Source organism: Myxine glutinosa, chromosome 1, assembly GCF_964187855.1.
Source record: "Myxine glutinosa chromosome 1, kmMyxGlut1.1, whole genome shotgun sequence".
Lineage (NCBI taxonomy): Eukaryota > Metazoa > Chordata > Myxini > Myxiniformes > Myxinidae > Myxine > Myxine glutinosa.
In genome coordinates this window covers 172,351,996-172,365,912 of record NC_136261.1, presented here as the reverse complement: position 1 = coordinate 172,365,912, position 13,917 = coordinate 172,351,996, and the positions used below count along the sequence as shown (strand labels likewise).

Sequence of the window (13,917 nt, the reverse complement as noted above, 5' to 3'; positions counted from 1 at the left end):
TGGGGAGGATTGTTCATTTGCTTGGCGCGAACGTCCTGTGGCGAATGAGATTCGGCACGCCCTGCTCGCAATACCAACCAGCACTGACGGCAACTGCCGGAACCTACCTCCAAAAGAACAAGTGCGTGCACGCAAACCCCGACGTCGTGCCGCGACCCTCGGACCTCCCTATCGCCCGTTCTGTGGACCACCTGAACCTTCCCATCCCTCCAGCCAATCCTACCTGCAATTCCCCAGTCGTGTGAGTGAGTTCGTTCTGTCTGTATTGTCCTGGGTATAAGTAAGCTGTATAAGTAAAAATTGCACTGTGTCTTCTTCTTCTTCTTCTGTAAGTTGTTTTCGTTTCTTTCCTTCTCCCTTGGTTTCTTTGGTTTTTGTACATAATTAGTAATAAATATCTGTTCCTCCATTCTTTGATTTCCTTCTTTCTTCATGCTCGTCCGATTGTCTTTGTGATTTCCCCCATTGAGTACCTGTGGCACGATTTGGCCAACGCTTTATGAATCGGGTTTAGTCTTTGTTAATGGCTCGAACTTCGGACTGCTAACCCGCTCGGCAAATAACATCTAGAACCGTGGTTCTAGCAGAAGTTATTCCCTCGTTCCCGGCTGGTGGTAGTAATTAGGTACGTAGCGAACCCCTAGGCCTAACAAACCCTACCTACCGTCGGTCCGGGAAGGACGTTGTAGCTTCAGGATCGGCGACGGCCAGTATAAAGGACAAGGGGTTAACCCCCCTTGGCAAGGGGAGCACCGTCGTCCCACATCCGTAACAATATTTAAACAAAACCATGCAAAATAATCTGGGAAAAGTCTCTAAGAGAGGACGTGGATTTGAGAAAGAAGGAGCAGAGGTGGAAGAAAAACGAGATATAGGGGGCGGGGCACAAGTCGAGACGAGGAGGAGAGTGAACAAGCACGTGTCCGGGAGGAGTGAAAGGATTAATAAAGAAATTTTTTTATTTGTTTATTTGTTTGTTTTGTTTTTAAAACGTTGGACAAAGAGTAAGATGTTCGTGAGAAGTATGGTGGAGAAAAGAAAATCAAAGAAACAAGCAAATACTATGAAGGAAAGAACTTATATTCACAAAATTCATGAAAGGGGGGTGGAGGGGGGGGGGGGGGAAGGAGCCTGGAGAGACCAGGCTGCGCATGAGGTGCGAACAAAAAACGACTAATTACACACAAATTTGCAATAATTACAAAACCAAAACTAAATAGAAACACACAATAACACATACACAATAAAATAACCAGTGGAAATTTGACAAAGACACGAATGGGAACATACTCAAACTTTGATGTCGTGGAGAGATCGAAGCAAGCCTCCTCGCTCGAGGGACCGGAAGCGGAAGTGTGCTTTTACAAGCACATAGCTAGACAATATTAAATTCACATGATATTCAACTGTGCTTTGTTTAACTGTTCCTTCTCCCATCTCTCTCCCCCTCTCTCTATCCTCCCCCCTCTCTCTCTCTCCCACCTCCCCTCTCTTCTTCGCCCCTCCCCTCCCCCACTCTGTCCTCCCTCCCTTCTCCTCTCTTCTTCTCTCCCCCCCCCCCCCCCCAAGGAGGAGGGATGCTTAGGGTTCTGAGGGGGTCGGAGAGAGGGGGGAATGGGGGAGAGAAAAGGGGGGGGGGGGGTAGGAGAGAGGGCTGAATGTTTCACGGGCACCTGCTAGTGTGTATATGTTGATCATTGTGGAATTGAAAACGTCTGGGCCAATCTCCTCCAAATTTTGCATACGTGTTCAGGGTATCCAGGGTCAGGTCATGGCCATAAAATACCCCAGTTATGTTAAAAACGGCATGATAATAAAATCAGCAATGGTAGATTTTGATCACACCTCATTGATAACTATCACAAACAGAAATCACGTATCATTTACCTCGGGCATCATCCCTGAGTAGTAGTCCTCCAAGTGGAAGAATTGGATTGTACACCTGCTTATTCATGCGTGGCACACGAGTTGGCATGCTGTGTGCCCGAAGCACAAAGCGGTCTTCTTGTTTCTGCAGTAAGACCAGAATATCCTGCAGTAACAATACCTGTAGATCTAGATCAGGGCAAAGATTTGCAAGAAAAGTGAGATGATTGTCATATTTGCCCAACTTTGCTTCCTATTTGTAAAAAATTATCCCTCCTCATCTTTTTATATTCAAAATATCTGCAATACGAGGTCCTGCCTTCATGTCACAAGCTCATGCCCACTTTCTCAGCTCATTGCGCACCTATGCTCTTCTCTTTTGTGATCCGCCAGGTAAGTGGTCCTTCGTGTAGCATCCGATGTTCAGTGAGGTTTAGATTCTGGCAGACAAAAGTTGTAAATTTGTTATCAATGCAACTTAATTCACACAGGTTTTCACTCTCCCCCACCCCTTATCCACCTCAAGAATCAACAATTTTCAACATTTAACTCCAACCTGTCTACTCAACCTTGTACCTTGTCTCTCGACCGCATCGTTTTAGCATACCTTGTATTGAGAGAGTGGTGAATTTTTTTCTGCCTGCAATGCTGACAGGTCCAGTTTCCGTTGATATCCTTGCAAGTACTAAACACAGACAAAATTTAAAAAAAATAAATCATAAACCTCTCGTTCAATCGAGATATCAAGGAAAATCATGCCTGAGGTTATGGGTGATCATGCAATAAATTAAAACCTCACAAATGCATTCTCAGCCTCTCTGACTGACTGGTTGACATGGTCAAGGATTGCGCAGCAGTGATCTGTTGCTGCCTGGATCTTGTCTTGTTCCTCGGCATTTTCTACAAACCAAGTAAAAGAGCACATATCAAAAATGGTGATGAAAAAAAGAGACTAATGGGTGCAAAACACTCGGAGCTAAATATCGAGGAAACATCAAGTTTATTCATGAATGCAGTCATTCATTATTTTTAGAATGAAAAGTCATTGAAATCATAAACTTTGTGAAAATGGTATAGAAGTATACTTATTCAGCACTCATCGACATCCACGCTGTTAGCAACAATGTAAAAGTAAAGATAACACATATAAAAGCAAAAACGAAAAAGGGAATCCGACATGCTCCGCATATCTGATGATTGAAAGGCAAGCTTAAGGAATTGTCTGTAAAAAGAAGAAAATGAAAAGAAAGGGAGATAAATGGAGAAAAGCAAGGAAGGGAAAAATTGAAGGGTGGAGAAAAGAGGAAATTTCAGAAAAATTCCTTCCGGTTCCGGGTTGCCCCACACGTAGGTCAAATCTGAAACTGCTCTTTTCACTGAAAAACGGAGTTTCCAAACCAGATTTGTCGTGTTTATCTGTTAGATTTTCGTCTATGTGTTGCTGTTTGTGTTTTTGTCCAACTTTCCATGTTAAATCGTACGTTGTTGAGCCGTATTGTCAAATTAGTTTTTGTGGAGCTCAGGCCTACTCCTCAGATATCTGGCAAGAAAAATCTGTCTCGGTTTTGAGGTTGTGTTTCTCCTTGCGCTTCTTTTTCCCAAGGTTTTTAAAAATCCTCTCTGCCTCTTCAACATTATCCTATTCCCTCCTCCTCACTTCAGAAAAATAAAAACAAACAAAAAAACCTTTTTTCACTCAAAACATGATCTTCTGCATTCTACCTGGACCACTTGTACTTTATTCTTTATCTCTCTCTGTTCCCCTCAAAATCTTCAAACTGAATCTTCATTGAAGGAAACACTTCTTCCTTCCTTGGAAAGCTTTTTGAAATGCTTTACTTTCCTTATTTCTCAATCACGAGTACCCCCGTATTCTTCTTCTTCGTCAGAATCTGTTCCTCTTCCTCTTCTTCACAGGAAAGTTTACAAAGCAATCTGTCTCCCAAGACCTTGGTCCATCAACTCTCCTTCCATACCTCCCTCACCCCATCCCACATCTTCCAAGCGTCCTCCCATCCCTCACCCTACCAACGCCTCCACCTGGTCACTCACTGTGTGGACCTCAAACATCCACGGCCTCAGCTCAAACCTGACAAATCTCTCAATAAAGGTTGCTGCTAATCAACCCGACATCAACTGTTTAACATAATCCTTCCTCCCACAATATGTCGCTGACTCCTTAGTGTCTCTACCCGGCTATTTTCTCCTCCGATTTGAAAGGCCTGAATCCCACCCTGGGTGCAGAGTTGCATTTTACATTAAGAACTCAAATTCTCACCATCCATGTACTGATTTTACATCTCTCAAACCCAGGAATACCTTGGGCTGCAGCTTTTCCTTCACTCCCACCCCTTTTTTGTCTGTGTCTTGTCCTGTCCTCCAAACATTGACGGCTCCATCTACATTCTCTCTCATATTCTCTCTCTCATATTTTCTTTCTTTCCGTCTCTCTCTCTCTCTTTCTCTTTCTCTCTCTTTCTCTCTCTCTTTTCTCCCTCTTTTCTCCCTCTTCTTCTCGCCTCTTCTCTCTCTTCTTCTCGCTTCTTCTCTCTCTCTTCTCTCTCTCTTCTCTCTCTCTTCTCTCTCTTCTCTCTCTCTTCTCTCTCTCTTCTCTCTCTCTTCTCTCTCTTTCTCTCTCTCTTCTCTCTCTTTCTCTCTCTCTTCTTCTCACTTCTTCTCTCTCTCTTCTCTCTCTTTCTCTCTCTCTTCTCTTCTCTTCTCTTCTCTCTCTCTCTCTCGACCAACTTTTAACCACTCAACCCAACTCTCCCTTCCTTATTGGTGGAGATTTCAATCGTCACCATGCAAATTGCCTGGGTGTTGGTATCCCTCTTACCAGTCATGGCACTTTGAAAAGCAAAGGACTAATGTGACTCCATGGAACGAACTCAATCTGTGAACTTTGCAACCTGGATTTATCCCAATGGCAAATTCTCCATTCTATCTTAGTCAAGACCAAGTTTCCCACAAATGTCTCCGGCTCTTCATCTACTCCAAATGGTTCATCTGATAATTAATATGCTTGTGAAAGTCAAAATCTCTCTGGCTATTCTCAGAGAGTTTAAGTGAACACTTGACTCTCACGCTGCAAATAGACTGGATGGCAACTGCTCACATGTCCTAAAAACCTCCTTTGCTGCTCTTGGACATCCTCTTTCTGTTCTTTTCACCCTATCATTTGCCCTAGGTCATCATCCATCTGCTTGGAAATCAGTCAACATCACTCCATTAGATAAAAAGGTGTAAAAACCGATACTCTTTAACTACAGACCTATCACCTAACTTTCAATCTTCATCAAGGTCATGGAATCCTTTGTCACAGTTGATATGAAATCCTTCCTCTTATTTTTTCAACAACCTTATCTCAGGTCACCAATTTGGATTCAGACCAGGTCACTCTACCTTGGACATGCTCCTTCTATTCACCCAATAATGGACGGAGGCCCTCGATGTTAGAAATGAGATCACGGTCATCTCTATGGACATACACTACATGGCCAAAAGTATGTGGACACCCCTTCTATGGTTCTGTTTCAGCCACACCCATTGCTAACAGGTATGTATAATCAAGCAAACAGCCATGCAATCTCCATAGACAAACATTGGCAGTAGAATGGGCCGCACTGAAGAGCTCAGTGCCTTTCATCGCGGCACCGTCATAGGATGCCACATTTCCAACAAGTCAGTTCGTCAAATTTCTGCCCTGCCAGAGCTGCCCTGGTCAACTGTAAGTGCTGTTATTGTGAAGTGGAAACGTCTAGGCGCAACAACAGCTGAGCCGTGAAGTGGTAGGCCACATAAGCTCACAGAACGGGACCGCCGAGTGCTGAAGCGCATAGAAATAGTCTGTCCTCGGTTGCAACACTCACTACCAAGTTCCAAACTGCCTCTGGAAGCAACGTCATCACAACAACTGTTCGTCAGGAGCTTCATGAAATGTGTGTCCATGGCTGAACAGCTGTGCACAAGCCTAAGATCACCATGCGCAATGCCAAGCGTCAGCTGGAGTGGTGTAAAGCTCGCTGTCAATGGACTCTGGAGCAGTGGAAACGCGTTCTCTGGAGTGATGAATCACGCTTCACCGTCTGGCAGTCCGACGGACGAATCTGGTTGTGGTGGATGGAGAACGTTACCTGCCCGAATGCATATGCCAACTGTAAAGTTTGGTGGAGGAGGAATAATGGTCTGGGGCTGTTTTTCATGGTTCGGGCTCGGCCAATTAGTTCCAGTGAAGGGAAATCTTAATGCTACAGCATACGACATTCCAGACGATTGTGTGCTTCCAACTTAGTGGCAACAGTTTGGGGAAGGCCCTTTCCTGTTTCAGCATGACAATGCCTTCATGCACATAGCAAAGTCCACACAGAAATGGTTTGTCCAGATCGGTGTGGAAGAACTTGACTGGCCTGCACAGAGCCCTGACCTCAACCCCATCGAACACCTTTGGGATGAATTGGAACGCCGACTGCGAGCCAGGCCTAATCACCCAACATCAGTGCCCGACCACAATAATGCTCTTGTGGCTGAATGGAAGCAAATCCCCGCAGCAATGTTCCAACATCCAGTGGAAAGCCTTCCTTGAAGAGTGGAGGCTGTTATTATTATTATTTGTATACAAGATTGAGGCTCGTGTAAGAGCTAACATCAATCTCCCCCCCCCCCCCCCCCCCCAAAAAAAAACGGACACACAAAACATACAATAAAGGGAGCGGGAGACAAGCTGGGGAGAGAGAGGGAAGCACACAAGTACAACAGCAGAGAACAGGGACAACGGAAGATCTGTGGGAGGGAGATCTTACTTTCCAAACTCTCTGCCTATGGCATTCAAGGCCAATTCCACACATGGCTTTGTGACTTCCTCTACTCTTGTAGCCAAGGTGTGGCACTTAAGGGAATCCTTTCATCTCTTCTCCCTGTCAAAACTGGAGTGCCCCAATACAGTGTTCAGAGCCCAGTCCTCTTAGTGGTCCTGAAATGAGCCTCAACTCTGTATTCAAAAAGAACCTCTTGGCGAATGTATTGTCCACATATCTGTTCGAATATCATTGCAGCCAAACGTATTCAGTCTCAAAGATTTTGCATTCTAATTCTTCTATAAGGAGATTAGACGACACCGCAGGCACTGGAGAGCCCATATCTCTGAATGCATCTGGACAGTGTGACCCTTACATGACACACATTGTAGACAGATTTTTGTAACAACTCTGATGTCTGCAAGTACCCTCCCGCCCCCACCAAGCACCCCGCCACTGCCACCACACGTTCTTTCACCCCCACCCAACATCCTGCAGCCCCCACCCCCAGACAGTAGAAGGAAGTAGAGCTGGAATAAAAGAAAAACGAGACCTCGATGGAATATGAAGAGCAGAAATAGCAGTAAGAAGAAATGAAAAAGTGAATACAGGCAGAAAAAGAAAAGTGGGAAAGAAAAGAGCAGAGCGATAAAAGAGGCAAAGCAGGAAGCACAAAAGCAGCAAGAAGAAGAGGAAAAGTAAGAAGACTTGCATGTAAAAAAAACCCCCAAAAAAACATTTGCGATAGAATGTGTCTTCACAATATGGATGTTGGTGCTTTGTGCCAAATGATACCAGATGAGTACTTGGCAAGTTTCTTAAGTAACAGTGGGTACTTCGTGAGGCGCTGCATCTCTTCTGGAAGCAAATCCTTCAGCTGCAATCGGCGACAGTGTGGGTTACTCTCTGCAGCCTGGAAGACATCATGAAGGCTTTATTGGATTGCATCCACCAAATGCCATATCCAATCGTACAGGATACACAATGAGTCTTTGACACTGAAGAAAGAAAAATCGATTTCCCAATAAAGTGTGGGGAAGATCACATAATTGTGAAAAACATAAAGGGAGAATTAGCTGGAGATTTTGCTTGACAACAAAAGCTTACATATAAAAGGCTGATATCCCAAGTATGCAACGATCGATGGTTATTTCACCGGTAGAGAAAATTGTACTGGGAGGAGGTAGAGGAATAAAATAAATAAATAAAAACATGGAATCCTTCCATTTACAGAAAGGATTCAACGGTATGAGCTGCACCATTCGTGATACTAATTCATGTTCTCATAAGTGTGGAGGAAAGTGATAACAGACTCGATGCTGAGCACAATTCGAGTGATGGAGAAAGGCTCATATTTCTGTGATGAATCTGCCATTCAAGCTTCTTTTTTTTAAAACAAAAATCACTGCAGAAGTCCCCCAGGGGTCAGAGTTAACTTATTGTGATGAAGACATCATGATTCCTCAAGTTAGAGAACTGCCTTTTTTGATGTTTTATTCCCAACTGCAAAGGTGTGGTGAATACGATGACAGTTGGATCAGAAATATCACATTATCAGTGTAATTTCTTCAAGCACCGATTTGTTTTTATGCCTCCGCCCCCGAAGGTGGCCGGAGGAATTATGTTTTTGGGTTGTTCGTCCGTCCTTCCGTACGTCTGTCCATCCATACATCCATACATCCATATGGGCTAAACCCCGTTTTTTCAGCAACCACATGTCCGATTGAGACAAAGCTTTCAGGGTAAGAGTGACACCCATGCGGAATGTTTATCATAATTGTGACGTCATAGGTCACGTGGTATGGCAGACTTCTTGGAATAAACGCAAATAATAAAATATATATTTCTCGGAAACCGCTGAATGGAGGAATTTTAAACTTGGCACATTGTCAAGTACTCCCAATGGGGAACAAAAGCATGATAATGATGACATCATTGGTGAAGTGGTATGCCAGCCAAAAATGTTTTAATCAAATACCTTATCCTAAAAATCTGAAATTGGATGCACATGATCTATGACCCATTTGTATTGAAATATTAAATTTATGACATCATAGGTCACATGGTTTGGCAGCCATATGGGCTTTAACCTAAAACCCTAAAAAGCATCTTCTCCCAAACCACCAAATTGATTGACCCAAAACTTTACGTGTGTCATTGACTCGGCATGGCGATTAAAAGATGATCACGAAAACATCATTGATCACATGGTGCAGCAGCCATATTGGATTGAAGCAAAATATTAAATAATTATATCTCTGAAACCGCTTACCCTGTAATGTGGAATTTTACAAATATCATCTAGCACCATTGTTGCATATAGTTTGAAAATGATGACATTGTAGGTCTTGTGGTTTGGCAGCCATCTTCGATTGAAAAACGAACCTTATCCGATCAACACGAAACTTCACAAACGTGATCCCCTACCCATACATATGCAGAGTGTACATTTTTAAAGCTCATCTTTCACGTGGTGTGGCAGCCATATTAGCTTGAAAGTCGATATTTAAAAAAATCCCTTCTCTAAAACCGCTTCACGGATCGATGTGAAACCTGCCATGGCTGGTGAAAATGTGAAACTTGAAAACAGCTGAAGGGATTTAAATCAAACTTTATTTTTAGGACAGTGAAAGAGGGCACCTACTCATTGTGGGACTATGCGGAGGCGTATTGGTGACACAGTCGCATTGCTCTAGTTTCTTGCTGCAGTCCATGGAATTTTTAACATTCGTCTCCAAAACCACATTCCAAAACTGTCAATCTTCTTTTGTCCTTCCTTTGTAGATGTAGATTAAGAAATATCGAGTAAGATTAGGAAATATAGATTACATTTTGCCTTGTTATATAGATTAAGAAACATAAACCCAGGATTTTAATAAAATATTTTATGCAACTGGCTTGCCCCTTGTTCTTTTGATTCACATGTCCTACATGTAAAGACTGATTCCTGACCTGTTTTAAGCAGGACCATCTTTACTGGTGATAAACATTGTTGTGGAAGCACAACCACTTGGCTAATCCTCAAGAAGCACAACCACTTGGCTAATTCTCAAGAACCACAAGAAGCACAACCACTTGGCTAATCCTCAAGAACCACAAGAAGCACAACCACTTGGCTAATGCTCAAGAACCACAAGAAGCACAACCACTTGGCTAATCCTCAAGAAGCACAACTGCTTGGCTATTCCTCAAGAAGCACAACTGCTTGGCTAATCCTCAAGAAGCACAACTGCTTGGCTAATCCTCAAGAAGCACAACTGCTTGGCTATTCCTCAAGAAGCACAACTACTTGGCTATTCCTCAAGAAGCACAAATGCTTGACTAATCCTCAAGTCATTCGCAGTGGACTTTGCCATATCAGAACTTAAGGGAATGTTGGAAAGCCTTATCCAATCCTGAGGGTCATAACAATACTACTATACTGAGTCTGCAGCCACAAATTTGAAGCTCAGACCAAACATTGTATAATAAGATTGCAATTCAAACATCATGGGAAATGTATCAGAATACATCAACGCATATGGGGATAAGAATTACTGCTTACCTGGATAACTTGCTGAAACTTTTGGTCTTTTTTCTGGTTGTGTTTTAATGTTTCCAATGAAGCCGATTGCTGGCTGCAAAATGCTGCTGCTGCTTGCTGCAGTTGTTGAGCATTTTCTCCAGAAAACTATAAAAGAAGCAATCAAAAATAAAGAGAAATAAAGAGGAAAATGACAAATCTAAATTATATATTTGAGTAAGTTTGGCATTGATCAATAAACTGAGAACTCTCCACCATTTTTATTGTGTCAGACACAATGTTATAGATACCAACACAAATCCCACAAGGACACTCTCCGAGCAGCTTATGTTACAGACAAAAACAAAACACTCAACAATACTTGATGGGAGGTGTGGCCGTTAATGATGACAACCACCACCCTTCTCACCGTAATGACTCCATATATATCTCCTCTCTCTACAAATATGGACCAACTTACAACCACCCATCCCAACTCCCTTCCTCATATGTGGAAATTTCAACTGTTGCCATGTGAATTAGCTGGGACTTGGTATCTCTTCAATCACCAAGTGTACTGCAGCCAAATACTTCGGTGACTCCATGGGCCTAACCTAATGTGTGAATGTTCCGACCCGGACCTCTATTAATTTTAGACCTATAAATGATTTTCCTCCCTTCTGGACCTAGGAATAGACAATGGCTTTCCTTCTAATTTATTGTGCTCCTCCTCCTCTGCTGCATTTGGTTTATCTGATCACGTGCTTGTGTGACTTTTGACAGAGAGCAGCCTCAGTGGCTCAATCTAGTGATTTACTCAGGTCAACTAGCAGGGACTGCAAGTTGGCCTCTCACATCAGGATTAGTCTTCCATCTCTCCTAACCACCAGCATTGATGACGGTGGTAATTCTGCCACAAAAGACCATCCTGTTTGGTGCACAGGTATATGCCATCTTGTCTGTAGTTTCCATATTCATGCATGAGTCTCTGGTAGATAAATATTGTGATTAAGCAGCGGCTAACGAGCATATTGCATTCTCATCCTGGAATGCTAATGTGGTCAAATGGAATTTTAGACCATTTTTCAAGGCATGCAATGTAGTTGTAGACGAAATGTCGTTTTAGACCAATGTAGTTGCAAATGATCCAACGCAAAAACTAGTGGTCTGCATTGATGGCACAGATAATAAAAACAAAATTATGTTTTTATTCTGCTGTGCTGCCAACACAGCCTGCTAGTTTGGTGCTGTGCATGATCCAACAAAGAACAAAGCCAAAAACATCAGCACCTTTTCATCCTGTATGGCATATAACTCGCCATTTTATTATGGTCATATTGAAGCGAGCCAGAAAAACATCATCTGACAAACTACGGTCGAATTATTCAACCCGTTTCGTTCCTCAAATTCCTGGTTGTACCTTATATATAATAAAAATAACCACCTTTAGAGGCCATTTTTCCCCGCAAAGCGGGGGTTGGCCTTTTTCGGGAACCGTGGTTGTTGTTGTTTTTGTTGGTCCCCTTTTTAAAGCAATGTTTTACGGCCGGATGCCCTTCCTGACGCCAACCCTTTTTGCCGCCTTTAACGACAAACAGGGAATTACCAGTGAACTGGTACTCAATTTGCCGACCTCGGAAGGATGACAGGCTGAGTCAACCCCCCTGGCGTTAATTCAGCGATCGACCGGGATTCGAACCCAGGATCGTAGGATCCTAAGCCGGCACCCTAGCCGCTAGCCCAACACCTTGTAAGGTCTATTTTGCTATGTGTTCCAGGTCCATCCACTTCCTGACTTCAAATGGCTTCATAGATGACTCCGCTTGAGACAAGACAGAATGTCTCAACTGTGTATTTTCTACCAAAGCACCCCTACCCAACCCATCCCTCTTTGGCTGTACCTCACCACCTTGTACTCTCTACATCCTGAACCATTACAAAAATTTTATCCAAAAATGTACAGAAAGTTCTAGCAAGTCTTCATCCTGCCTTGTCAATGGGCCCAGATAGCTTACGTGCCCGTTCTCAAAATCATAGTCTCTTGCGAGCGTTTATCTGATGTGTGTGTGCTCTCTGCTTCACATGAGACAATTTCTCCAATATGTACAAGTAATACAGTCACAAAATCCATCAAAAATCTGACCTGTTCAACAAGCATATCTCCGATACACCCGACGATGACTCCTGGTTGCTGCATGTTTCTCATCATGGCACTAATCCTCCCTGACATGTACAGCATACCACATGTATATCACTGAAAATGTATATACAACTGCAGCACTTCATGCCATGAAAAAATCACTGCAGGAAGTGAGAGAAATGAAACCCCAAATAATAATTTATCGTGTACTCTGCTAAAAGGACAATTACTAAGGCACAACCATGTCAAAGTTACATTATCAAATTATTGTGTCAACACTGCATTACCATGCTGTTGCAGCAATGATGCCAAATGAGGAAAGACGCTTTCTGCCAAAGCCTCTTCCATCACTCCTTTCTCGACCAAGTTGTCTCTGAAGAGGACTTTCAATACATAGAGGCTTTTCACGTGCAAACGTTCAGTGTGGAACAACTCTGTGCGAGTACAGAACAAAACACCTCATCATCACATTCACTACTCTTTTCCACCAATGACACTCTTAACCTGGTCTTTGGGTAGTAAAGAAGAATGATGTATCATCAATGCATCTAGCTTTCAGGAAAAAAGCGATGCCAACTCAGTAATGAAAGTGCAACTCAATGTGTTCAAATAGGAGTAAAAATGTGAATACATAATAAAATAGTATCTACCATTTGATGAAACCGATCAACATATACCCCAGATTCCAAGTGGGAACCTGAACTTACACCTAGGATTCTAAGTGGGAACCTGAAATTTCACCTGGAATTCTAAGTGGGAACCTAAAAATTTCACCTGAAATTCCAAGTAAATGGGAACTGAAATTCCAAGCAAATGGGACCCTGAGTGTTCACCTCAGATTCCAAGTGGGAACCTGAACATTCACCTGGGATTCTAAGTGCACCCCTGAACTTTCACCTGGAATTCTAAGTCGGAATTTGAACTTTCGATGCCTCTTTTTGAAAAAGCTGCATCCATTGTTGTTTACTTATCAAGGACTATTTTTTACACACATTGTAATTGCTTTATTCATCGAATTTCCTCACGGGAAACTTACCAGTCCAACATATACAACAATAATAATTAATATGAAATGCCAAGACATTCCATAAAAAAGCCAAGACATTTAATAAGCTTGATGGTGCAATGGTTGGACTACAGTTAGAGTGTCCGCTCCAAGACTGGGAGGTCCGCAGTTGGAACCCCATCCGAGTCATACCAAGGACTTTAAAAATAGTATGTGCTGCTTCCTTGCTTGACATTCAGCATTTATAAGGTTAAGAGCATGGACAATCCCCATAGGACGGCATCCATGGGGAAGAGGAATTTACCCCTTAGGAAATGCCAGGCTGAGTGCGGTGAGAAAAGCGGTGCCATTGTAGTGATGGCGCTGATACCCAGAGTACCCCGGAAAGTAACAGCACTTCCACCAAGGTCATGGCTGTTTGTCTCGCCTAACAGTCTTGTGTTGTGTCACGTATGTTTGTCTGCGTGTCCATGTGCATGTGTGTGCATAAGCCTTGCATCATGTATATAATAAGAATGACTGCACTGTGGTCTTAAACCTGCAACATAATTCTTCCTGATATACCCCCAACCCCTCTCCCAACACTTCTCCCAACCCCTCACCTCCCCTC

At 43.0% G+C, this 13,917-nt stretch overlaps 1 protein-coding gene across 11 annotated transcripts in view; it reads right to left on the bottom strand.

Moving 5' to 3' along the window:
• The window catches only part of LOC137431249 (rho guanine nucleotide exchange factor 11), a 159,714-nt gene that overhangs the window by 26,571 nt on the left and 119,226 nt on the right, over nt 1-13,917 (bottom strand). For all 11 annotated transcript variants that reach the window (XM_078780119.1, XM_078780123.1, XM_078780134.1 and 8 more), the window contains 8 exons: nt 12,589-12,735; nt 12,305-12,384; nt 10,204-10,329; nt 7,455-7,572; nt 2,666-2,766; nt 2,474-2,551; nt 2,231-2,306; nt 1,888-2,055 (listed from right to left, as the gene is read on the bottom strand). In XM_078780119.1, coding sequence (XP_078636245.1) covers nt 1,888-2,055; nt 2,231-2,306; nt 2,474-2,551; nt 2,666-2,766; nt 7,455-7,572; nt 10,204-10,329; nt 12,305-12,384; nt 12,589-12,735 — 894 coding nt within the window. The remainder of the gene's footprint in view (nt 1-1,887; nt 2,056-2,230; nt 2,307-2,473; nt 2,552-2,665; nt 2,767-7,454; nt 7,573-10,203; nt 10,330-12,304; nt 12,385-12,588; nt 12,736-13,917) is intronic.